General features: G+C 38.7%; 1 protein-coding gene and 1 pseudogene across 7 annotated transcripts in view; both read right to left on the bottom strand.

Moving 5' to 3' along the window:
- Positions 1-3800: 3800 nt before the first annotated feature.
- uso1 (USO1 vesicle transport factor) overlaps positions 3801-27328 on the bottom strand; it is a 33534-nt gene continuing 10006 nt past the window's right edge. For 5 of the 7 annotated variants that reach the window (XM_055157919.1, XM_055157917.1, XM_055157915.1 and 2 more), the window contains 20 exons: positions 26920-27022; positions 26787-26842; positions 26586-26706; positions 25969-26147; positions 25682-25822; positions 24433-24521; positions 24177-24331; positions 22428-22633; positions 22291-22311; positions 16699-16809; positions 15907-16025; positions 14489-14670; positions 13899-14020; positions 13682-13820; positions 12309-12478; positions 10885-10941; positions 10232-10333; positions 10036-10140; positions 8717-8932; positions 3801-6275 (listed from right to left, as the gene is read on the bottom strand). In XM_055157919.1, the coding sequence (XP_055013894.1) occupies positions 6192-6275; positions 8717-8932; positions 10036-10140; positions 10232-10333; positions 10885-10941; positions 12309-12478; positions 13682-13820; positions 13899-14020; positions 14489-14670; positions 15907-16025; positions 16699-16809; positions 22291-22311; positions 22428-22633; positions 24177-24331; positions 24433-24521; positions 25682-25822; positions 25969-26147; positions 26586-26706; positions 26787-26842; positions 26920-27022 (2478 nt within the window). In that variant the 3' untranslated portion in view covers positions 3801-6191. The remainder of the gene's footprint in view (positions 6276-8716; positions 8933-10035; positions 10141-10231; positions 10334-10884; positions 10942-12308; positions 12479-13681; positions 13821-13898; positions 14021-14488; positions 14671-15906; positions 16026-16698; positions 16810-22290; positions 22312-22427; positions 22634-24176; positions 24332-24432; positions 24522-25681; positions 25823-25968; positions 26148-26585; positions 26707-26786; positions 26843-26919; positions 27023-27328) is intronic. The other 2 variants (XM_055157918.1, XM_055157916.1) reach the window with 1 other exon arrangement.
- LOC129410479 (5S ribosomal RNA) lies at positions 6978-7095 on the bottom strand (annotated as a pseudogene).

Raw genomic sequence — 27328 nt, forward strand, 5'->3', positions numbered from 1 at the left:
TGTCAGGTGTAAATGGGAGAGTGGATAAGTGGACAGGTGTAATACTGATGAGCACTTCTCCTCAGTCTAATATGTCTGTATAATACTTGGCAATGCTGATCCAGCCTCTACAAGATTATCTCTGATCACAACAGCACCTTAATGTCAGTTCCTAGAATGTGCACGAGGACTCGATTTACTCAGAGGATGGATACAGGCAGAAGTAGTCGGTAAATTTACTAAAGAACTGCTTTTAAAGTGCCCATATAACACTGTTTTCTGATCTCTGTTATCATGTTTCCTCATCAAAAACATACCTGGAGTTGTCTTTGTGTGTAATATAGAGCTTTTGAGAAACTGGTCATGATATTGTCAAACTTTTTTCATTCCTGTCTCTGAAACTGAACATGACAACAAATATGCATATAGTATGCACCAAATTAAAGTTGTTTGTGGTCCCTTCATTCTGTCTTGTAGAGAGATTTTTTTCTTGTAGAAGAGATTTTTTTTTTTGGGTCGCCTTGTCATGATCTGCATGTCGGTCTGCAATATACAGTTCTGACACATGAGAGAGCGAGTGACAATTTTGTTCCAATATTGCTGGTTCAATTATATGTTGAAAAGAAAAATAAACAGGCCACATTTAATGTCCAAATAGGCGACTTATGGATCCTTCAATTACTGTTTTTCATTGAGTCATACTAATTGTTCAGAGAGACACAATCACTCAGTCAGCAATAAAATATCTTCATTAATGTTTAATAATGGTAAAATCAAACTTTATTTATTATTTAACTTTATGTTTATTGATTTGGGTCACGAAGGTTTGTGATTTTTAAAATATGCATCACCAGAAAAAAAGTATGGGAAACACTGTTGTACAGAGTTCAAACACAGGCAGTAATTCAATAATTCTAAAATCAATCATTAAAACAACAAAAATTAATTATATTTTTACGAGGATTGTATTTTTTTAGCTTAGGGATATACAATAAATGTTTAGTCTAACAGTGAGTGGACATTGTAATGGGGCCTCTTAAGATCTGGCCTTAGGTTTGGGTCAGAGTGACAGAAGAACCAAACCCTGTAAATGAATACCGGCTCGAACATCCCCCTGGCTTAAAAGTCCCATTCTCTCGGTTTGAACGTCCCCCTCCTCCGTCCGGGCACCCCTTCTCTTGGGTGTCACACTGGTAACTGCTGTGCCCGGGAGAGGGGGAACATTCTCACCGGTCTTTAGTCGACCGTGTCTTACACCGTGATGTGTTGTGTTAGAAAATCAGCTTCTATCCATCCATCCATCCATTTTCGTCCGCTTATCCGGGGCCGGGTCGCGGGGGCAGCAGCCTAAGCAGGGACTCCCAGACTTCCTTCACGAGGAGCTGGAGGACTTCTATATCATAATAAAACTAGAAAAGCACTCAGAGAGCGCAGACCTCCGCCAAGGACTACCCCCATTTTTTATATAAATTGAAATAAAATCAGTCTTCTGGATCAGATCCGGATCAGCCTTTGGAATATGAAAGAGGATCCCATTGTCCATCCCTGAGTCAAATTTCATGGGGTTTGATCAATAATTAACCGAGATATTGAGAAACAAAATTTTTGGCCCCATTTACCACAATGTTAACTAAAATTTCAAAGTGATCCAGAATCCAGGATTTCTTCTGGATCACCCCCAAAATGAAATCAGTTCTTCCTTTTCACATTTCCAACAAATCCTGAAAATTTCATCAAAATCGGTCCATAACTTTTTGAGTTATGTTGCTAAAAGACAAACAAACCAACAAACAGACAAACAAACAAACAAACAACAAACAGACAAACGCCGGCAAAAACATAACCTCCTTGGCGGAGGTAATGAAATGTGAATGTAGTGAGACTAAATGTCGGGTCTTGTTTATGTCATTTTACCGATCTTTCTGAAGCGACACACATTTTTTCAGTATATAATATTAATATAATCCTCATTTGCTGGCAGAAGTCTACTATGAAATTGTATTTTAAGGCATTTTTTCTTGTTCCACTTGTTCCTATAGCATCTGTAAATGTTGATTTGGGAAGAAATATTAATTATTTCCTTACCTGCTTTGCTATGAACATAATTTGTAAGAAGTGCAACACAAGAATCTTCAAAAGCTACAGAATTTGTTCAAAAATCATTATTTTAGGAAGGTCTTAACTATGCGCTTTATTGAAATATGTAAGATAAAATCCTGAAATAGTTGCGGCACAGTTGAGACCACATAATTTTTGCATGTTTTTTTTTTTTTGTATGTATGAACAAATGTGTTGAGATATATTGTAACTTGCGTGTGGACAATATATATAATGACATTTTTTTTTTATTTGATTTTTTTTTTTTTTTTATATATATGTATACAGATTAACTAACTTTGTTTCATAAAGGGTACAATTCAGGGGGACTTTCTACCTGGTTCCCCTGTAAACACTGCTGTCAACTTGGCTCAGTATCATAAGAAAACTCATTAATATGTGAACATTATTAATTGATTTGGGTGATTTTTTTTGTTTTTAAAGGAGGTTAACTAAGGGACAACTTGAAAACACACACTTACTGACTCTTCACGGTTTAATTTTCTTATTAATTTTGTGAAACCTCAATAAATTATGCTCATTTAAATGTATAAGGATGAATTTCTTAAACAAAATAACCCACAGTTGCATAGAAATAAACATGAGGCAACAGCACTATATCATATTATGTAAGTATTACTCAGCATCTGCCTCTGCCTCTGCCTCTGGTTTTGAGGTCAGAATATCGTCCTATACAAACAGCTTAGATAGGATTTCCTCTTTGTCGCCCCCTCATGGCCATCCCCTGTAACAACATCAACTTTACGACCTTTGATGATTTAAAGGGCTCATATTACGATATTTTCTGTGCTTCTGTTTGGAAAATTTCATATCCATAAATCCACATTCTCCAATTCCAGACTGCTTTTAAAAAATCCTAGATATTTAGAATTATCTTCAAACATTAAACAGTATTTCTAACAATAAATCTAGAATTTGGATACGATATCGCGATATTTCGGTTATTGTTACATCCCTAAGAGACTATAATGAGGATCCTTAAATAAACAAAGATGTCATGTGGTAATACAGGAAACTCTCCACTGTGTTTTTAAACTCCACACACCTTCACTAGAATCATTTGGATAATTTCAGCCCTGGAATTGCCAAACTACTTAAACTAAACTTAAAAGGAGCTGTTAACTTGGAAACTACCACTTCATGATAGGGCTGGGTATCATTAACAAGTTACCGATACGATACACATCTCGATACAGTGAGCTTTTGATTCGATACGATACATTTCAAAGCGATTCGATACGGTTCAGTGAAAATAAAGGTTAAATCATGGATGTGATACTAAAAGTCTTTGTTAAACCACTTCTTGTGCAAAGTTTATATGAAATAAAAACATTTTAAGTCATCAAAACAGTGAAAATGTCAAATGTGTCGCATAAACAAGTTTCCTTCCTCTGAACAAGCAACAAAACTGAGCTCTGTAACAAAATAATTTAGTAAAATATAAGAAAAAATTACTCTTGGCGATATATCGATACAGCAGGCCATGATATCGATACTGTATCATCACATTAAATGATACGATATAGCGATAGTTTGATATTTTTGCAGTTACTCAAACGTGTGAATGAAAAAAACACAACTCCAGGTCTGTTTTTGACGAGTTAACAACATTAAAGTTCAATTAAAGCCAATTTTGCGACCTTTAAAGTTGTGAAGACCCTCACAATTTGAGAAAACGTGATGAAAAGTTCACAGAAACAAAGCAGATTTAGTAAAATTTAATTATCTACAATTATATTTCCATACAGGTGTACAGATCCATTTACCTTCTGAGTGGCTCATAAATTGATAAGTTACACAATATACAGAAGCAGGATGCTAGAACTGGACAAAAGTTGCAAAAATATCTTTACATCTGTCGACTATTTTGCAGCATTATAGAGCTGTTCAGAAATCGAAATGTGGAGTAAAAACATGCCAACGTGAAGAGATGCAGGTGCAGGCAAAGACTTGGGAACTAATGGAAACTGTGGTGTGAACTTTAATGCATCAACTGTAGAAGCAGCATCGCAAAATGGATTTATGGAGTTACAAAAATTTAATATTTTATAGCTCCCATGTTACGCTGTTTTCTGATCTGTGTTATAATGTTGTTTCCTGGAGTTGTGTTTTGTTTCATTCACACGTTTAACACACAAACCCTGTGCGTTTAGGCTGAGTTCTTCTAAAACTCAAAAAACTCTGTTGCAAATCTGGATAATTTCAGCTCTGGAATTGCCAATCTCTACTGAATTTAAGGCAAAAGGAGCATCACAAAGTGGAACAGAGCGTTTTGCGCTTTGGAGATGAAGACAGAATAATAATAAAGAGTTACTCAAATATGTGAATGAAACAAAACATAACTCCAGGTCTGTTTTTGATGAGGTAACAACATTATAACATTACTTAAAGGTCACAAGAGTCAACTTTGCATAATATAGGACTTTTATAGGATTTTAAATTAGTTGTAGAATCCGTGTATCATTTGTTCATTAATTTTTCAATATAAAACCAAAAATAAGACAACAAAAAAAACAACAATTTTCTTCATTATTTGTCTCCAAAACAAAAATGAAAAAACGGATAATGATTTGTTTTTTTCAGTTTTCGATTTTGTGTTTAAATGAAGAATGGAAAAAATGGATAACGGCTGTTTCCCGTTTCAGTGACTTAAACTGGGATACTGGACTGAACCAGGTCCGGGACCAGACCAAGACCAGGACCAGAACAGGACTGAGACCTTGACCAGGACCAGGACTGAGACAGTGACCAGACCGTGATCAGACCAGGACTGAGACCGTGACCAGACCAGGACTGAGACCGTGACCAGACCGTGACTGAGACAGGGACCGGGACCAGGACCAGGACCGAGACCAGGACCAGACTAGGACCAGACCAGGACTAAGACCTGGACTAGGACCAAGACTGAGACCGGGATCGAGACCAGGACCAGACCGGGACTGAGATTAGGATCACACTGGGACTGAGACCGGGACTGAGACTAGGACCAGACCAGGACTGAGACCAGGACTGAGACTGGGACCAGACCAGGACTGAAAACATTTTAGTCCTGGTTCAGTCCTGGTTCAGTCCATATGCGACGCAAAAGTCCGGCATCGCAGTTTAAGTCACGGAAACGGGAAATTCATTTAAACACAAAATCGAAAACTGAAAAAATGATTTGTTATCCGTTTTTTCATTTTGGTTTTGGAGACAAATAATGAAGAAAATGATTGTTTTTTCATTTTCTTATGTTTGGTTTTATACTGAAAAACGAACGAACGAATGATACATGGATTTTGTTGCTACATTAAACTTCATCCAGGTGACGTCATACTTTGCTGCTAGCTTTGTTTTTGTAAATAAACAGAATAATGACAATGAACACTGTAGAAGTAAAACGTAAAGGGCTGTTAAGAAAATACTGTCACTTAAGGGTCCAACAGTTTCCTGGGACTCCCTAAAAACTCTGCATTTCGTCCAGGGAAACCATGGCGACCCACTTTCACACAGTGTTGTCCTATTCACCTGCCGTTTTTGACAAGAAAAGACTCATTTAAACCTAAAATTATAACAAAAACGCACGCAGCATCTTTTTTTTTTTTACTTTCCGTTGATGTGTCTGACCCAGTTTTCCCTCAAACGCAGTTATACCGAACAAGAGACGTTTTTTTGATAGCGGTAAAGCTCGCAAATGTTGATTTTTGACAATCAGCTTAAGGTTAGCATCAGAGTTAGATTTAGGAATGTCTGTGAACCTTAATATTTGCTGTAATTTGATCTGCTGACTGCATCTTCGTGGACTAAATGCGTTCGTCTCCAGTCAAATGAAGCTCATCGAGGCTAGGATTTTACAGGCGCGAACTTGGAGCTGCGTTACATATCAGAATAAAATGAAACAACTGAGACCCAGACGTGACATCGTACTTAACAACCCCATAACAATTTAAAGTATAATGAGAGAGGAATCAACTGAACAGCTACGGTGAACATGTGAACAAAAATAAAAGAGCGGCAGAGGAGAGTCGCGTTTTCCAGTTTTCCAGTTGTGTATTTTCAGTCAAACTCAAAATGTAGAACCAGACTGTAGCGTTTTCTCTTCAGTGCTCCTATAGTTAGTCTTCATTGTCTTCTTCGTCCTCATCTTCGTCGTCGTCATCCGTTTGGTCCCGAGCGTCCAGGTCATCTTCATCCTCCACCTGTGAACACAATGTCACAGTTTGACTCAAGTGAAACACACAAACACAAAATGCAGAATTTAGGATATAAAGAAAGTAAAGGTTTAAAAGAGCACATATTGCGATATTTTCTGATCTAGGTTGTTCATATTCACTTTAAAACCTGATAATTTGACTTAAAGGGCCTAAATTATGCACTTCTGACTATTGTTTATTGACTATTTAAGCCATGTTATAATGTTGTTACCTTGTCAAAAACATATCTGCAGTTGTGTTTTGTTTCATTGACACATATCTGATCCTTTGTTATTACCCTGCATTCTATTGAATATTCGATAAATCCGAGTCAGTTCTCCCGACAGCATGTCTGTCTACATCTACAAAGCTCAAAGCGCTCTGCTCCAACTTGTGATGTCATGAAGTAAGTAAGTAAATAAGTAAGTCAGTAAGTCTTTATTTATATAGCTCTTTTTCACAGACATATGTCACAAAGACGCTTTACAGTGCATTTATAGATTCATTATTCTTTTTCTCCACACCCGGTGATGTTAAGCTACTATTGTAGCCACAGCGGCTCTGGGGCATACTGACGGAAGCGTGGCTGCCATGCCATTCGGCGCCATTCGTCCCTCCGCCCACCACCATCACTCACGCACATACCACTTTTATACTAGGAAATGTGGGTGAAGTGTCTTGCCTAAGGTCACAACAAGGACTGGCACCTCACTGTGGCACCTGATTTTCCCTCCAGTCTCCCATCCAAGTACTAACCAGGCCCGGCTCTGCTTAGCTTCTGAGATCTGACGGGATCAGGCTTTGACAAGCCGGTATGGTCACAAGTTTTAGTTTTAAGTTAACAGCTACCTTTTACTTTTTTAAACATGTGTGACTGAAACAAAACACAACTCCAGGTCTGTTTCTGATGATGTAACAACATTCTAACATGGCTTAAAGCTGACGAGAGTCAATTTTCCATCATTTAAGACATTAAATCTTTATCCCTCAATCATGGTTCATATTAACTTGTTAGTCACAGATGGACAGAGAACTGATTAAGGGGGAATTTTTTTTAACAGCTTGTTGCTAGAGGTGAGTAATAAGAGTCTGTGGTCATACGAGAGTGACCAACTTAAAAACTGTTTATGTTCTTACTTATTTAACAGCATAAATCATCTCACTTATTGTCGTACCATCTAAGTCAGTCCTTTATGGTCAGATTGTGTTAAAATGATGACTGATGAACTTATTTTAATTCTATTTTTAACCTGTCGTCACTAAAGCCACTAAAAACTACCTGAGCTGGTAGAGCTGGTTCCTACGTCGTCTTCTTACCAACACCGTGCACTCAAGAGCTCATTCATAAATAATCAAGTTTATAAAAAGATACTGCAGAAGACGAGAGCCGAAAAGCATCTGAAAAACTAACCATAAATAAACCCCACACAAAAACACGTCATGATTCTAAAAATAAGTAGAGATCAGGTTAGTTTCAGTCTTGTCAAGATAATTTTGAACTTGATTTCGATACTAAGAAACAGAGTCAATACTGGATACAGATTCTGATATCACAATGATAGTAAAAAACAAAATCATAGTACTTTTTTATATATATATCTTTTACCATGTGGCATTATATCTGTGTAATCCCTCAGTGGTCCAGGTAGGTTCCAGAGTGGTCCAGTTTATGTGCTGTTAAACTCGGGTGATCAGGTTTTCAAAATAAAACACTGAAACATCCCTGGTTTCTTTATGTTTTTGTAATTTTTATGCAGCTTTTCTGTATTTTACCTAAACAAACTACAATTTATGCCTCTTTTTACCGTTGGCAGGGATCAAATTGGTCAAAAATAGGGACACCTGGGACAGTTCTTGTATAAAATTGGGAAAAATCAGTGGTTTTGGATAAATCTGCCGGGACAGGGGACACAGGGCTCAAAACTGGGACTGTCCCGGGTAAATGGGAACATCTGGTCACCCTATCTCAGGGGTGTCAAACTCAAATTCACAGAGGGCCAAAATTTTTATTGAAAAACAACATCCGCATGTTTTCTCCTCTTTCGAGATATGTAATGTTAAACCTTTTCTAATTAAAATGAATATTTAATAATAGTTTTGTTTAAACATTTAATCCAGTACAAGCATAATATAAAATAATAACAAAATTTTAAATAATCTCTCTATAGCCTATCTGTAACCAGCGGGCAGCTCTAATACATATTTGAAATGATCTCGCAAGCCAAATTTGGTCCCCGGGCCTGAGTTTGACATGTCTACCCTATCTTATACTTGTTCTGATAAAGCTCAATATCATTCTAAAGCTATTCAGGAAAGGTTCATTTCTGCCCTGTGACTTTTTATTATCAATTCCTGCTCAAATGAGTATCTAGTTTCAGTACTAGTTTTAGTATTGATTAGTATCTGATTTTTGATACTTTTGACAGTCCTAGTCTGTGTTTATGTACCGTCTCTCCCAGGTCCTTGAGTCTCTGTCGGAGGTTGTGTATCTTCTGGTCCTGGTCGGCGAGCAGCATGAGGAGGTCGTCTTGCTCTTTCTTGGACTCCTGTAGATCTGTCTGGAGTTTGGACTTCTCTGTCTGCAGGATCGCCACAGAGCTGGAGGCTGACGCTAGCTGCTGCTCCAAGTCTGCCCGGCCCTCTGACAAGCTCTTGAGCTCCCCCTGTGGCAGAACAGAAGATACACAAATTAAAGGTCCTGCATTACACAAAATCGACTCTTGTGAGCTTTTAGCTGTGTTTTAATACTGTTACCTCATCAAAAATATACCTAGAGTTGTGCTTTGTTTCATTCACACAAGTTTGAGCAATCCTCTGTCTACATCTCCAAAGCTCAAAATGCTCTGTTAAAAACCAATGTCCAGTAATTCCATACGGTTGTAGCAAATATTAAAGTCCATTTTATGTGCAAAATGCAAAAAATACATACAAAAAAATCACAAAAAAGGAGCACAGATACAGAGAGGTGAAGCCACTGTGTCTTTGTGTGCCGCAATTCAAACATAAACAATAACATAAACATAAACATAAATTTGTTTAGTATAGGGTGACCAGACATTCCTATTTACCCAGGACAGTCCCAGTTTTGAGCCCTGTGTCCCCTGTCCCAGCAGATTTATCTAAAACCAGTGATTTACCCCAGTTTTATACAAAAAATGTCCCAGGTGTCCCTATTTTTGCCCAGTTTGACACCTGCCAACAGTAAAGAGAGGCATAAATTGTCATTTGTTGAGGTAAAATACAGAAAAGCTCCTTAAAAATGACCATGAAAAGAAAATGTGACTATACTGACTCACATTCATGGGTTAATTTTCCTTAATTATGCACTCGTCTCACAATTTTATTAATGCAAACCACCCAAAACCAGGAGTGTCCCAGTTTTTTATTTTGAAAATCTGGTCACCCTAGTTTAGCAGAGACTGACAGTTCCAGGGCGGAAATTATCCAAATAAAAAGAAATTTGAGATGCTAATGGTTACAGGAGCGAATATGGAGCCAGCCAGTTATGAATACGATTTTTGTAACAGACAAAATAGCGAAATAAAAACACAAAGATCATGTGGAGAGGGTTAATACGAACATTTTAAGACCAAAAAGACGAGGCTCACAGCAACTGTTACAGACAGTGAGCCTAAAACTCAGTCTAAATGTGCATTGTTTGTGTATTAAACATGTGTGAATGAAACAAAACACAACTCCAGGTCGGTTTTTGATGAGAACATAGTGTAATAAAAGCCCTTTAAACCAGAACTTTCCCTTTACTTACCTTTAGTCTCTCTGTCTCCGACGTCTGTGCAGCGAGTCTGTTTTCCAGCTCTGTCACTTTGGCGCGGTCTTCTGAGCCGTCACTGCTTTGAACTGTGTCTGACGCCTGGATGAAAAGAGACAAAATTAATATTATTATGGTCTCCTGTTAAGATAAGTTTTAATAAAGATTTGCCTTCAGTTTCATGTGTTTTTACCATTGTGGCTTCAGCTCTTCTCAGCAGCTCTTGTCTCTCCGTCTGTAGTTGGCTGATTTCTGTTGACTGAGCCTGAACCTGACTTCTCAAAGCCTCCAGCTCCTAAAATATGAGAGTTAAATGTCAATAATATATAGGATTGTAGTCTAACATGTGTATTAGTTGATTAATAATGTTATTTAGATAAGGATTCATAAGGGACAGCACAAAGGAGAAGTTTTGGTTTGGTTTGGTAGTTGGTATTTATGTAAAGATGTAAAAAAGAAGCTCAAGATTCACACATTTAATCTGTTTCCTAGTATTTTTTCCTACATAAATAGTTGTTTGTTGTTTTTGCATGGACTCCCCCTGCAGGTGTAGTCTTGTAAGTGCAGTTTGGGTCAGATACACAGAGATACGCAATAGTTTTGAGAGCTTTTGCCACACCCTCTTTTTAATCAACTAATCAATTTGCAGGACATGTCTTTAGTCAACCAAGAATTTTTTTAGTCGACTACAGATAGACCCATCAATAGAAATTTGGGGGCCCGGAGCTAGAAACTTCACATGAGCCTCCATCTAATATAAATCAAGGGGAAGAGGGTCTAAGTTTTTCTCCCCTGACTACAGCCCTACAATCAAGTACAATACAAGTCTGGATAATTGACACAAACCTTGAGTAGTTCTGTGTTGTCAGATGGAGCGTCTGGTGATAGTGTTGCTTCTGATCTCTGGGTGACAGTGAAAACCATGATTAATACATGTACAATGGAAATAATATCAACACTTTTTGTTATTTGCTGTATTAAGGGGAGTATTTGTTGTATAGTTATAAGATGCTTGCTAAATCAATGCTTTTTTGCCAAGAGGGTGTACCGTATTCACACTATAGGGCGCAATTAAAAACCTTTAATTTCATCAAAAAACAACTGTGCACCTTTATAATCCAGAGCACCTTATACATTAATTTATTGGGGTGTCTTAGTACGACTTTAGTAAACTACAAAGCCGCACCACTTCCAGCATTACAGCTCCCGTAGTCGGAATCACAGTATGTATTACTCCGCGATGTTCCTTTTTAATATCAAAATGCATCTGTCAAGAGACACGCTGACAACGCCGACTTTAAACTCAAGACTATTATAAAGTGAAAGTGTGAGCTGCGTGGGAACAGTGGATGAGAGAAGGAGAACACACATTCACCAAGACAGAGAGACAGTGCCGAGCGACTTACACCACGATCTGCCAACGGATCGTGGACGCCTGGGCTAAGGATCAGTATCAACTGTGGTCCGAGCTTTCACCAAGACCAGAATCATCACTGAACTGCCAGGGAACAGTAACCACACTGACCGGATAATGACGAGAGGGATGCGGGCGTGCTGGACGCCGGAATCACCCAACTGTTTGAACAATTATGAGTTATTGTGAATAGGCTAACAATTTAGCGTCTCAGACAGTTGTTGAACAAAGTTGAGAGTTATTGTGAACATGTTAAATAAAGTTTGACTGACTTATCTAACTGTTGTGTTTCGTTTAATGCGCCTTATAGTCCGGTGCGGTTTATATGTGAAAAAAGTTTGCAAATAGACCATTCAATGACAGTGCGCCTTATAATCCAGAGTGCCCTATAGTGCAGAAAATACGGTATTTTACTTCTATGGGGTATTAACTACTAACACATAACATATATTTAGATCACCATATTACCTTTTATTGTTTTGAAAAGTATATTTTCTGCAACGTATTAACGTATTGTTAACATGTTTTATACTCTGTGTTTTATATGTTTTATATTCAGCGTGCTATCACGACACAATCAGCATGCTAATTGTGCACACCGCACATCGCATCACGTTTGTCAAGTTGTTGTGTACAAGTTTTGTATCATGTTTTTGTATATTTATGGAAAATTGCCATGTCGGAGCGTGGGCGATGAAGGCTTGTGGGCGGAGCATTGCACAGAATCTTACAGCTAATCGTAAGGAGAGTTTGAATAGGGCCCGGAAGATATCACCAAAATACTTAAACATTACTTAAACAGCCTTAGGACTTATATTTAAATAAAGATTTCCATATTCACTCTTATTTGACTAACCAGTGTGTTGATGAGTGAGTCCTTGTCCCCGAGCTGAGTCTGTAGGAGAGCGTTCTGTTTGCGGAGCTCCTCCACCTCGTCCCGAAGCTGCGTCATTTCCTCCGTCTGCTGCACCCCATTCACCTGAGACACGTCCCCCTGACTGCTCGACTGGCTTTGATTGTCTTTACCTGCAAATATGAGACACATACTTTAAAGAGTGGGTTTTAGATCACTCTGTTGCCATGTGTTGAAAACAATTTATTAACACGTCATTTTTTTGTACAGACTAGAGCTGCACAATATCAGAAAATTTGGCAATATGGTTAAGAAGTGACATATTGATATTATTAATATTTCTGACGATACTTTTTGCCTTAGTAATTTCAGTTATAATAAAACAAAATGCTTTAATTTACTAACAGGATTAAATTACGGCTAACTATGGACTCAGTAATGAAAATCATAAAATCTGCTTTATTTAACATATTGACAGATGAACAACCTTAGATAGATAAATAGTCTAATAGTCTAAGTGATAACAGCCTTCAGTTGAACCCAGACAAAACAGAGACTCTTCTTGTTGTTCCAGAAAGTGAAACTAAACAACTAAAACAACTTAAGAAATCGAAGAGTATTTTTTGATGATGCAGTATTTAGTGAGTTGCTTAGAGTGGTGTTCTAAAGACATCGCTTTTTCCAACTGCGAAACACATCTAAACTTTGCACGATGATTTCTAAAGCTGAGTTAGAGATGGTAATCCATGCATTTGTGTCCTCGAGACTAGACTATTGTAACAGTTTTTTTTACGTGCCTCAGCAAGAAGGAACTGACATGATTGCAGATGGTCCAAAACTCTGCCGCAAGGTTCTGACCCACACCAGTAGAGCACAGATCACTCCAGTATTAAAATACTTATATTGGCTCCCTGTTTTGTTTCGTGTCCACTTTAAGATCCTGGTGCTGACCTTTAGGGCCCTCCATGGCCAGACTCCCGCTTACATCATAGATCTGATAAAACCTTAGACCTTCAACAAGCGTTCCCGTCCCGTCAGGTTTAGAGCTGCTATGACTGATTTTATTTTATTATGAATGTATCTTCTGCTGTCTACGTTATTGATCTCCAAATAGATCAGATTCTTGGCGTTATTACAATAAATCAGAGGTGAGGACTTGCAAGTCGTGACTTGTACTCGAGTCAGATTTGAGTCACTATTTTTAAGACTTGAAGTCAAAGACTTGAGACTTACTTGAGACTTGCAAAACGACAACTTGGTCCCACTTCTAGTATAAATTGAGTATGCTGTGATATATTGTGTAGCCCCAGTATCGATACCTGCTCAAATGAGTATCTAGTTTTGTATAAATATTCTTAGTGGTGATGGGGACAAACCTAATTTAAGCTTGAGGATGTTGTACTGGTCCTTGTGCTGTTGGATCTGGGAGACCTGCTGTGTGATCGTGGTCTGGAGCTGCTCGTTCTGAGTCGACACAGAGGCCACCTGCTCCTTCAACTTCTGGATCTCAGCATCCTGGAAAACATTAAACATAAATCAGATTTGCATTGGACTATACTGGCACATTTATTCAAAGAGTTCAGTGATGCTCACCTGCTCTCTGATTAGTTCTTTGTACTGAGTTACAATGTTGTCGTGCTGTTCTAACGTTTTCTTCACTTCCTCTTCCTTCTTCTCTTCTTCACTGGATTTGTGAACGGCCTTCGTTATCATCCCTGTGAACAACAATAGATTAAACATTCAGATCAGCACTAGGTAACATTCCCAGGGGAAAGGTCTGCTGCCAAGATGTTAATTCTTTTGCTTGAAATTTTCCAAAGTATGGCATTAAATCCATCTACCTTGTCACAAAATTGGAGTTGCGACCCCAATAAAACACAGAATAATGCATGTTTTCTAGGGTATTTTAGAACAATAAAACACAGCTAATGAAATAAATGCTACAGAAAAAATAATGCCATACTTTGGAAAATTCCAGGCAAAGCACGACCCTCTATTAACATGTTAAATACTTTTCACTTTCACTCTTGATGCTCTGAGTCTAACTTCCCTTTGTTCTGTGTGCTAAGTCACTCCCCCTTCCCTAAAACCTTGTAGAAAGTTCTTAAAAGTCAATTTTGGCAAAACACCCCCTTTTAATGACCATACTGATATATCGATTATATGAAAAAGTTGTTACTGACCCTCCAGATCTTTGACTAGTTTGGTGAACTCGTGGTCAAACAACATTTGCTCTGGAGAGGGGAACACGGGCTGTGGTTTCTGCGCCGCTCGTGAGTACAGCTCGTGTTTCGTGATAAACCCCAGTTTCTCTACAAAGTTCTCTTTTCCAATACGCTTTTCTATCAGCTGCTTTAGCTTCTCTCTGGAAAAAAAACAAAAATCAAAATTAGACACATTATCATAACTTATCTATAAGATCTGTAAGATAAACCGTAAGCTCATATACCATATTTTTCAGACTATAAGGCGTACCGAATTATAAGGCGCGATATCAATAATGTTGAATTCTCTCGTCTATTTTCATTCATAAAGTGCACCAGATTATAAGAAGCATTAAGTGAAACAAACTGACGACACTTGAGACTGATCCCTTAGCCCAGGCGTTCACGATCCATCGGCATATCGTGGTGTAATTCGCCCAGCGTTGTCTCTCTGTCTTGGTGAATGTGTTTTATGAATGTGAATGTGGGTGGATCATTTAAATTAGTTTTATTTCCTACAAAGAGACCTCAAATATACATTGAGTAATAATGTGTTTAATGCAGCTTTGCACATTTGTTTATGTTTTACAGAAATTAAACATAAAACCACATGGCTAATTTGCATAAACTATAAGCACTGAAAAAAACAGCTCACTCCTTGTGCGCTGATGCAGTCAGCTTCTGTCGGACACTGCAAGGCTCCTGACTACAGTAGCCCTAATGCTCCAATCAAGCGGTGCAGCTTCGTAGCTTACCAAAGTTGTACTAAAACAGTCTCACAGATTTTTGAGCACCGTGTACCACATAAAATCAGTTCGAGGTCAGTAAGCACAACCAGAATTAATACATAAGGCATACCAGATTATATACTGTTGATTTCTTGAGAAAATTAAAGGATTTTAAGTGCGCCTTATTGTCTGAAAAATATAGTATTAACACTTTAAAGATCCCATATTACATTATATTAACTTAAGAGATTCAAGCCATGTTATAATGCTGTTATCTCCTCAAAAACCTGGAGTTGTGTTTTGTTTCATTCACACATGTTTGAGTAGTGATGCTTTAGTCTGTCTGCATCTCCAAAGCTCAAAATGCTCTGTCCCACCATGTTATGTAGTGGTAGTTTTCAAGTTAACAGCAAAATTTTACTTTTAGTTCAGTAGTTTGGCAATTCAAGGGCTGAAATTATATATGTGTATGGAGTTTAAAAACACAGTGGAGCACTTCCTCAACTCCAAAAAAAACACAGCTCCAGGTATGTTTCAGACGAGGAAACCACATAATAACATAGATCAGGAAATAGCGCAATATTTGCCTTTTAAGACATGCACGGTTTGTCTGAAATACACAATCGTCATATACAATCCCTTCCCTTCAAAGAACTAGTGTGTACTTACTTTGTGTAGTTCTCTAGTGAGTTGTCGTTGTAGTAGATGCAAATGCCGAGAAGCAGAGCACACAAACCCTGTACGAGCCTCTCATCCTCTCCCAGGTTCTCTGAGATCTGTGCTGTCAACTGTTTCATTCAAGTTAAGGATGTTTGAAGGGTCATGTTAATAAAGGATGGCCAAAAGTATCGAAAATCAGACACAAATCAATACTAAAACTAGAATTGAAACTAGACACTTATTTGAGAAGGTATCGATATTAAAAAAAGTCACATTCACTGGACAGAAATGAACCTTTTCTGAATAGTTTTAGAACAGAACAAGTTTAAGAGCACATAGGGAATATAAAAAAATACTATGATTTAATGTTGAAAACCACATTGTAGTGTCTAAAGAAAGTGTGTTTTTTTTAATAATCATGGTACTGAAATCGGTATTGAGTACAGAGTCTTTTTTCGAGTCTATTTCTTACTATTGAAACAGAGTTTGAAATTCTAGTATTGTGATTTGTTACAACACTATGATCACATCTTAAAGGTCCACTGCGTAACATTTCTGCTTGCTAGGTTACAGCAGTACGCTACATAACAACTCAGATGGCGCAGAGTCAGAATGATGGTATTTTTGAGCAATAAAAACACCCGTAATGAATAAAATCTAGATGGAAATGTTTGAAGCCATACCATGCAACATCCCAGGCAAAGCGATAAGATCTCCATGGAGACAAGCAAGAGAAAAGTTGCGCCGTGCACCTTTAAACAGCACCTTATCTAGTGCTTTGTTTACTTTAATTAAGGATACGAATGGAACGTTCTCCTGGTTGTGTAGAAAGTGTGTGACGGCGATGGGACAGTTGCTGATCCAGGTACAGAGCAGCATGAGGAGCCCCACTCTGGTCTGAACTTTACTGCCCTGAAGAAGACAAAAGAACAAATGTCAATCACACATCTAAAAGAGCTCATACTTGGCTATTTTCTGATCTACTGTATGTTATAATGTCATTTCCTCATCACAAACAGACCTGGAGTTGTGTTTTGTTTCAATCACACATGTTTAAACACACAAATCCTGCATATTTAGGCTGACTTCTTCTCTCAAATTGAAAACACTCTGTTCCACCTTGTGATGTCATGTGGTAAAACAGGTACTGCTCCATTGTGTTTTTAAACTCCACTGACCTTTACAATAAACATTTGGGTAATTTCAGCCCTGGAATTGCCAATCTCTACTGACACTAGTTCATTTATGGAATAGTCTTGACAAAGATATAAAAGAATCAAGTACAATGACGGCATTTAAAAAACACATAAAATCCAGTGTAATGTGCATGTATGAAAAAGGAAACTAAGTTATGGTGCATAAAAGTGAAGATTTGTGTTTGCAATTGATTAATATTTGTGACTGAAATGAAATGTACTGATTTGAAATGTTGTAAAGTAACTATCGGTGTTGATGTTTTGACTGGAAAAGTTGTCAGATAACATAAGATTACTCTTCTTTCTGCTCCTTTTCATTCATTTCTTGTATGTTTGATGTTGTGAAACTGTTAATGTCTTTTTATACATGATGAATGAAATAAATGAACGAAAGGCAAAAGGAGATGTTAACATGAAAACTACCGCTTCATGACATTAAGGTGGAACAGAGCATTTTGAGTTTTGAAGATGTAGACAGACTAATAATAAAGAGTTGCTCAAACATGTGTGAATGAAAAAAAAAAAACACTAGTCCAGGTCTGCTTTTGAGGAGGTAACAACATTATAACATGGCCTAAAGCTCAAAATAGTCATGTTTGTGTAATATAAGGCCTTTAAAACTAACCAGGTCCAACGAGAGACACATTATGACGGCAACATGTCCATTTTAGCCTCATGGTCAAAACACATCTGATCATGTTTTAGTTTCTAGTCTTATTATTTAGCATTGCATTATACTGTACACTACCAGTCAAAAGTGTGGGCAAACTTTTTAATTTATTCTTCTTTATTTACATGATTATTTGCATTGTAGATTCTTCCTGAAGGCATCAAAACTATGAATAGACATATATGGAAAGTAGTAAACAAAACTCTTTGCTTTCAACGCTAGTTTGAATTTATGACATTTCTTGACCCTGACATGATGCAGCTGTGAAGTGAAAACTTCATCTACAACAGGGCTGTCAAACTCAGATTCATAGAGGCCAAAATTAAAAACTGGGACTAATTCATGGGTCAAATTAAATATTTATTGGAAAATTTCAACAACATCTGCATGTTTTTGCTTCTTTCAAGATATGTAATGTTAAACCTTTTCTTATTAAAATAAATGTTTAATAATAGTTTTGCTTAAACATTGAATCCTGAACAAGCATCATATAAAATAATAACAAAATTTGAAATAAATAATGTATCTATAGTCTATCTGTAGCCGGAGGGACAGCTCTAATACATATTTGGGCCAAATATAATTATATTGCAGGCCAAATTTGGCCCCCAGGTCTGAGTTTGACATGTCTGATCTAGAAGCTCAGTGTGAGAAGGGTAAGGATTTGCAGCTCTGTCAACAAAACAAAGGGTTGATACTTGGAGGAATTTGAACCAAAATATAAATATTTTTGTTATTACAGTTTTTGTAGAAACGTAAAGAAAGGTACATTATGTAACTTTTCTGGCGGAGGCTCGGGCAGTTGTTTTCCTCTATGGAGATGCTATTGCTTTATCTGGAATGTTTCACAGTATGGCTTTAAACCTTTCTATCTTCATAGTGATCATACTAGTACAAAGTAACAGGTCAGATCTGTGGAGAGGCAACCTCGCTCACAATCAGAACGCCTGTTTTTGTAGGTATTTTTAAGCAATAAAACCACCTGTAATTGAATAAACGCAAGGTAGAGCTGTTTAATGTCATACTGTGGAACATTCTAAACAAAACTAAGACATACCCATAGAAACAAGCAGGTGATGGACTCTCTACCAGGAAAGTTATGCAATACACCTTTAAAAGAAAAAAAAAAAACATTGAATGAGAGTGTGTGTCCAAACTTTTGACTGGTAGTGTAGATCTGACTGTTTTAGTGTGTGGCCTTATCAGGACATGTAGCATTGATTGTATTATACTGTATGTAACATCAAATATTAATAAAAAAGGTACCAGAATTTATATAACAATGTACAGCTTCACAAACCAAGCTGCTTTAATGTTAACAGAATAGATAAAAAAATGTCCAAACTGTTAGTTATTGTTATAAAAACGATAAGCAGAACATGCATGCGTGTGTGTGAGCTTCATTTCATCAAAGCAGAAGCTAAAACTAAAACAGCACTGCAGCAGTTTCTTTCTTCTTGACCCATTTGTATCAATAAATCATAAATCATCTCTACATTAAAAATAACAGCACATGCAAAGCAATAACTCTGAAATAATACATATATTTCTTCATGCAATTTCATAACAAAGGATAATGTTGCTTCTTTGGTCCAAACGTCTCCATGGCAACGTGTTCATGGTCAAAAATCGGTCCGTCTCATGGAGTTTGGAGAGCCATTTATAAAGCAGCAGTGTGCGGTCTACAGCAGTGAAGCAAATCTAAGGCAAACAACATGCTTAAAGGTGCACTGTGTAACTTTTCTGGTGGATGGTCCGTCAAACACTTTTCTCCGTGGAGATGTTATTGTTTTGTCTGGAATGTTTCACAGTATGGCATTAAATGTAACGCCCCGTCCACACTATTTTCGAATTTTAATCGTTTTCATTGCAGATGCAGTGTTCGTCACACTAATCCGATTGAAAACGGCTCCAGAGACGGAATGATCTGGTGCAGCCAGCTCCCACGACTTCATCTTAGTACGGATCTGCTCCAGCACTGTGTGGATGCCTGAAAACGCTGATATGGTGATGTAGGTCTATGCACCGCGAAGTAGCAAATTCACCGCCAAAACACTAAGAGGCTAGAATATATTCATATATACGGCCTATGTGTATGACCAGCAGACATATAATCTCTGAAAAGCTTAATATGAACCTTCTCCAACGCGACAGAAGAACAGAACAGACTCACCATCAGCAGAACACCCCTCTGTCACAGAAAGAACATATAATCCACTGAGTTGTGTCCTTCAGTCCGACTGAAGCTGAACCGCATCAGCGCACAATAGCGAGCTGTTTTGAGGGCTCAATTTATGCTAATTAGACATGTGGTTTTAAGTTTAGTTTCTGTAAAATGTAAACAAATATGCTCAAAGATGTGTGGATAAGGATTGCAGACAGAGAAACGACGTGTGTGGACGCAGATCGTTTTCGATACGGTGATACGCGGATTTGTTTCAGTGTAAACGGGGTCTAAATGTAAAGAGGAGCTGTCTAATGTTCCACTGTGGAACATTCCAGACAAAGCAATGACATATCTATAGAAACAAGCAGGTGATGAACCCCCAACTAAAAAGTAACCAAAAAGTTACATAGTGTACCTTTAACAGTCCTCACAGTGCTCCAGCAGCAAGCTCATGTAAAATACTCCATATGTCCTTATTGTGGCTAATTTCATCTGCATTCCAACTTTTAATCAATCACCTTTTGAGATTTTGTCTCCAAATTGGACAGAATGCAACAGTGACAAAAACAAGAGGAAAATAATGACTAACTGTAAATGCTGAGAAAACTATCAGTGATACTAAACTCCACATCACATTACACCGTTAAATGACAAGACTGTTTTTATTATGTTCTAAGATGCCCTTTAATTGTGCTCATGAGAAACTACAGCTCTTCCAAAATCTATGTTTTTGCAAAGTTGAAAATGTGTGCTTGTCGAACCAGTGAGTCAGCCTTACAAGATTATTCTCAAGAACAGGAACAACTTGAAACCAAAGGAAAGACTGTGGTAGAAGAGCAGCAGAAGCTCTTCTTAAAAGTCACTTATTGTGCTTGAGTCTGTTATGAAGTTATAATCTGCAACACCCATGGATCATTATATTAAAATGTGCACATTTTAAATCGCAGTATTCATCTAAAAAGACTTAATTAAAGAAATATTCCTCAGACTACCACGGTGCCCAATGAAAGTTGACATTGCCGTAAACATCATCACAAACAGAGCGGGTGTTATAGATTTGTTGGGGCCAGTGTTTAAATAGCTCGTACTGCACACGCCACAGAGAGTCGCCCTCCGCAGACAGACACACAGGCATCTGCACAGACACCTGTCCCTGGGCCTCTGGGGGGCGCTGTCTAAATAAAAAGTAAACGTTCTTATCTGGCTTCCTTTCCGCCATGTCTAAAGTGGAGATGTGGATTTACGGACTCATTTACTAATTTACCATGTCGAGTGGCAGAAGAAAAGGATGCAGAATAAACATTGATCAGTGGACTGTTTCATAATTAATTTCATGATTGTAAGTAATTAAAAAAATAAAAAGTTGAGTAGATCTCAGATTGAATAATGCACACACTTTTGACTTTAAAGAGTAACGCTTTTGCCCCTGAGTGATTTGAATATTTGACCTTATTTCGTCTTAAACCCGAACAGTGAGCAACATTGATTCAAAGATTTACAGCATCAATACCACACAGAAAAGAGTTAAATTGACAGAAACCTTAAAGTTACAGTTGAAATTCACAGCAAACACTAGAGATTAGGAGGACACTAGGAGCAAATGAACCCTTAAAACAGCAGCATCGTGTCTCTATAATAACCCAGGACAAGAGGGAGGGAGTGAGGGAAGGGGCTAGGGCTGCACGATTTTGGGTAAAGACTGTATTATGATTTTTCTGGAAAGTACTAAGATAAGATATGTAATTCTTATTTAAAGAAGACCTATTGTGCTTCTGTCTGCTGTATACTTATAACCTCTGACGCCCATGCATCATTTTTATATAATTTGGACATTTAAACCACAATATTCTTCTAAAACGAGTTACTAAAAGAAAGAAGTCCGCTGTTAGAAAAATGCAGTGCCCAATGGAAGCTGATGTCGCCGTGAACTTCATCATAACAAAGAGCTGTGAAGTTATCAGCACCTCCAATGGATAGCTGCAGATTAGAGAGTCGCAGATTTCGTTTTTTTCATTTGTACCAAAATGACGAACGTTAAACTAATACAAGATTAGTTTGTGGAGGTCTAAACTACAGGTAGACCAAGATTTATCCATTCTGTTCTTTGAGGAGGACATTTTACGATCTAAATAACTGCAGTTTGTTTGCGATTTGACACGTGTGCCAATTCAAACTGCAATTTCGATTTGATAGTGACGTATTGTGCAGCCCTAGTTGGATCATACGAAGGACTAGGAACAAATAAGGGTTAAACATCAGTGGAAACCTTCAACAACTGGGTCAGAAAGACACCATGGCAACTAACGGCAAGCTCGCGTCGCCACCCCAACACACAAACACTCAGTACACGCGTTACTCACCCGTCTGGCGATCTTATCACCCTGAAAAACCACAACAACCAACAGGGCTCTGGTCACTGTGGAACAAAAGTGCATGGTGCCCCTCACATGCCCCTCATATGCCCCTCTGCCTGCCTCGGTCCCTCTCCCGGTCTTACCTGGGACAGGATGTTGGTGCACTGTTGGAGCAGAGACACGGGGGGTTTGCCCAGACTCGTGGCCAGTTGGACCCTGAGCAGCTGCTCCTTCTGCGTGTGGTTCTCCTGCAGCGCGTGAGCCAGAGCCACGGCCGCGCACCAGTTTGACAGAGAGTCTGCGGAGAACAGGCCTCCACACAGCAGCTGCCCCGCCGAGATGGAGTTAGCTGAGGACACAGGACAACTGCTATGAGAGTCTATTTTAAACAATGCAAACATGGTCCTATTACATTTACGCTACATGTTAAAGCAGGGGTGGGCTGTACAGCGGTTCCAAGATCAATATTGGAGGTTTTCCCAGATATTACTAAACCGGGTCATGTCAGATTAATGTGTGTAGCACTCTGAACTGAACCCTACACATTTATCACTTAATCTGCCTGTTTATTTCAGAAGAAGCCAAAACTTAAGTTAAATTCAGTTAAGAGAAAAGCACAGACATGTTTCCTGTCCACATATGCACAAAGCGCTTACCTTCTGCATGTTTAACCTCACACTACCCGTCAAAAGTTTTAGAACACCACCCTTTTTCCAGTTTTTTACCATTTATTGTTGACCAAAACGTATTCTAAACTTCTGATTCATGAAAGTGTCCACCTTTGGCAGATATAACAGCTGAACACACTCCTGGCTCGTTCTTTTTACAATAGAAATCAAACATTCTTCAGAAAGTACCGTAGTTTCCGGGCTATAATTTTCAAACTTTTTTCACAAATAAACCACACTGGACTTTAAACGAAACACAACAGTTCGATGGGTCAGTCGGACTTTGTTTGGCACGTTCACGGTGACTCTGGGCTTTGTTCAGTTGTGGGGTGTAGGGAGGGTGCTGTCTGGGATCGCTGGATTGTCGGCGTGTTCTCAGTGACTCAGTTGTTCAGTTGGGACTAGAAGTGGCACATTGCACTCGCTTTTTCGGTTCGTTCCTCCGTTCCGTTCCTCGTCTACGTGGTGTGATGAGTGTGTCTGTGGGTGTTTTTCTCTGCGCGGTCTCTGTCTGCTCTGTGTGTGTTTGTGTGCGCTGCGGGTGGTGCGGCTTTGTAGTTTACTGAAGTCGTGCTGGGACACCTGGATTCATGTATAGGGCGCTCTGGATTGTGGGGCGCGCAGTCATTTTTTGATAGGGTTGGAGGCTTAAGATCGCGCCTAATAACCCAGAAAATACGGTACTTCCCAAGTCTGTTGCAGAAGTTCCCATAAATGTGTGGCACTTGTAGGTTGCTTCACTCTTCTGTCCAGTTCATCCCAAACCAGCTCGATGGGGTTTAAGTCTGGAGACTGTGCTGGACACTCCATGTTTTCAAGCTCACAATTCTGAGATAGTTTTGGCAGAGCTTGGACTTGTGTTTTTTTTTTATCTTTTATCTTTTTTTCCCCTCTGGCTGTTCAGTACTTACCTTTGTACCATTTCAAGCTGTTCATTGAACTTGCACAACTTGAACTGCAATACATAACCGGAAAAATTGGGTGTTCTAAAACTTTTGACGGGTAGTGTACTTCTGTCAGCGTTGCCATGTTTATTTTGGTTGGTTTGGTCTCTACACTAACTCAATGCTGCTCTGTGATTGCTGAATTTGAATAAGGTTCAAGGTTAAGATATGGACATTATCAATCTGATAATCAAAATTTTGCCAATATTTGCCACCAACATTTTTTCTAAGCTGCCCCAGTCTCTGTGTGAGTTGAAACAAACAGCTGAATTTTCCTTACCGTCAATAGTGGAGGGCAGGAGTGTTGCTACGATCTCTCCTTGGCCTTTTTGGTTTTTGTATAAGAAACACTGGAAACAGTAAAGAACAGCACAGCGAAGCACAAACGGCTGTCGCTCATTGACCATCGACATGAGCAGCACCACAATGGCCGGTCTAAGGACAAATAGGAATAAAAGAGAGTAATTAATTTCCACTCGATCTGACATTATTTTCAAATAACAGTTGGTTTTATAAAATAACTATATTAGCCTTACCTTGGTGGGTTTGAGGGCGCGTTAACAGAAGCAAAGTAGTCCTGGTTGACTTGAGAGCCTCTTATAACTTCTGACACAGTGTTAATGGTCTGAAAGATAAAATCATGAAGCAGAAGTCAGAAATGTGTTTTTTCTCGTTTAATCAAAGCTGAACTGTCCAAATGTCCACACTAGCCCATGACCCCATATGCACTACACAGTCCTACTCTTTAGCACACGGTATAGTCTGGTTGAAAAAAGTCCACTAAACTTGGCAAAAACTTGATTTCTGTCACAAACAATGATCAGATCAGACTGGCACACATGTACTTTATGGACTAATAATAATCATGCAAGTTTTTGTCATGATGGATTTCACATAAACGGACTGGATTATTTGATTTTTGTCTGAGATGTGGAAATTATCGGTCTTTTAACAGCTCAAGATAGCACCTCATGTCGCAGTCGTATTGTGTCCATTTAAAGACCCCATCTCAGCTCTCCACTCTGACCACCAATATCCACTACTTTTCAAGATGCACTGTGGGAAATTTTGAGTGCACAACTTTTTCAACAACTGGACATTCGGACACTATTGAAAACGGCGTGAGCCCTAAATAGCTGTCCTTCTCAAACAGCGGGACGTGATGCCGGGGAGGGCGCACGTGACCTCGGGGAACATGCTTTTTTGCTGTACTAGAATAAAGTGTAATTGCACAACCACTACCGTAGTTGGCAGTATAGTGATGTTTTTTTTACGTGCACACAACGCAAAACAGGAGATATGAAATGCAGTGAACAAAACCTCAAGAGACACCATGGAAAAATATTTAACAGGGATGAAAAGAAAGATGGAGACAATGAAATAAACGATGAAACGAGAAAATACAACAAAGCATATGTAGCGCTTGGCTTCACTGTGAGTACGGTGGGAAACAAGGAAAGACCGGTGCATTTACTGTGTCTAAAAATGTTGGCAGAGGACAACATGAAGCCAAATAAATTAAGGCGTCACTTAAAGACATTACACCCAAATCACACTGATAAGCCGCTTGAGTTTCTTCAGCCAAAATATGCTGATTATTGCCAACAATCATCCCGCTTTCTGAATACAAATTATGCCATTTATAGTTGCAGCAGAGAGTGGAGAAGCACGAAATGTTTTCTTTTTCCTGGGGGGGTGTGACAGAAAATAAGTGAGAAGCACTGCCTACATAGTGCCTCATGTAGGTAATAGTGTGTACATTTGGACAGAGTCTGAGTGTTTTACCTCAGTGAGGATGTCTGCAGGGACCCCGGTGGCCATGAGGATGGTGCAGAGCTGCTGCAGTAAACCACAGGTGAACATGGCTCTCTGACAGCTCGCCGTGGCTCCAGGAGAGTTCACCGGAGACACCAACACACGAACAAGCTGCAGAGGAAGTCATTTTACATCACTTTTACTAAAACTGACACCCATAGTAACTGCTGAACATAGACATATATGAAGAACACCCCCAGAGAGATGGAACTGCAAAGTATCACTACAACAGTGGACAGAGCGTGCTTGTGGCTTACCTGCAGCATGAGGTGTAAATTTGTGACTTTCTGTGCAGACCAGCCGGCGTTATCGTCTCCAACCTCAAACCAGGGCTTCATTCTCTGGATGTACGAACCCTCCTTAAAGAAGTTCTGGTTGGAGCTGTTATTTTTGAGCAGGTTCAGCAGGAGCAGGAGACAGTCCTCCACCACAATGCCTTCAAAAGAGAGACACAGTAATATAAATAAGAATACAAGCTAATCACTGAAACATGATGAGCAGACAGAGTATGTAGCTTTATATTTTAACATTTTAACATGATGTATTTTACTGTATTGACCTTGAGTGTCTTGAAAGTATTATGTATTATTATTGTTATTATATATCAGGCCGATTTTTACACTTTTTAATCTATTAGCTATTGGCTTTAAATCTGTCGATATCTGGTTTGAGCTCACCAATCTCTAGTGATGAGTGTTGTGTTTACGGTTTGTTTGTTATCAAATGTCTGAAAGTCTTGAATGAATTTTGAAGAGGTAAGAACATTATAACATGGCTTAAAGCTCGCAAGAGTCAATTTTGCGTAATATAGGACGTTTAATATGCATGGTACCTTTCAATAAATAAATCAAAATCTAAAAAATTATATTAGTACCTCCATCACTGCTGCCCTCGTCAGTGATGATGTCTAAAAGGCGCTCGAAGGCATTTTCAAAGGCAACGATTTTCTGAATGGCAGCATTGCTCTTGGTCAGCTGTTGAAGAAGTAGAAGGCCCTGAAGGAAATACATAAAAATCAAATAAATATTTAGTTCTTACATTACATTACGCCGCTATGAGAAAGGGCAAAGCTCACATCGTTTCTTATGATTTCTCGAGAGTCGGCCAGTAAATCCATCAGCCTGGAGACACCTGGAGAGACAAATACACTGTAAATGAAGTATGTTCACATAGAGCAGTATTACAGTGTAAAACAGAGCAAGCCTCACCCATAGGACTGACGAGGATGACACCCTGCACCTGAGGACCCTGGTTCTTCAGTAGAGCTGTTAACAGCTTTACTCCAGGCCAGCGCACATGGAAGTCAAACTCCTATAAATCAAACCATTACAATTATAAGACAAATATAATTAACACATAAACTTCCAACAGCCTGGCTCCGGAGTGGCTCTTTAATTTCAACGATACTTGGTGGTTGGAATTCCAAATATGGAACTCTAATAAAAATTCTCCCCCTATAAACAAACAATAGCCTCGATGAGCCTCAGTTGACTGGAGCCGAACACCAAGGATGTTCCTTAGTCCACTTCTGACAAAATTTCCAAAATTTTTCCATAACATTTTCATGAAAAGTGAATTTTCCATGACCTTACGACACCTATATGTGCAGTATGTGAT

The sequence above is a fragment of the Boleophthalmus pectinirostris genome, unplaced genomic scaffold (assembly GCF_026225935.1).
Source record: "Boleophthalmus pectinirostris isolate CB_2022bp ecotype Guang Dong unplaced genomic scaffold, ASM2622593v1 HiC_scaffold_22, whole genome shotgun sequence".
Classification (NCBI taxonomy): domain Eukaryota; kingdom Metazoa; phylum Chordata; class Actinopteri; order Gobiiformes; family Gobiidae; genus Boleophthalmus; species Boleophthalmus pectinirostris.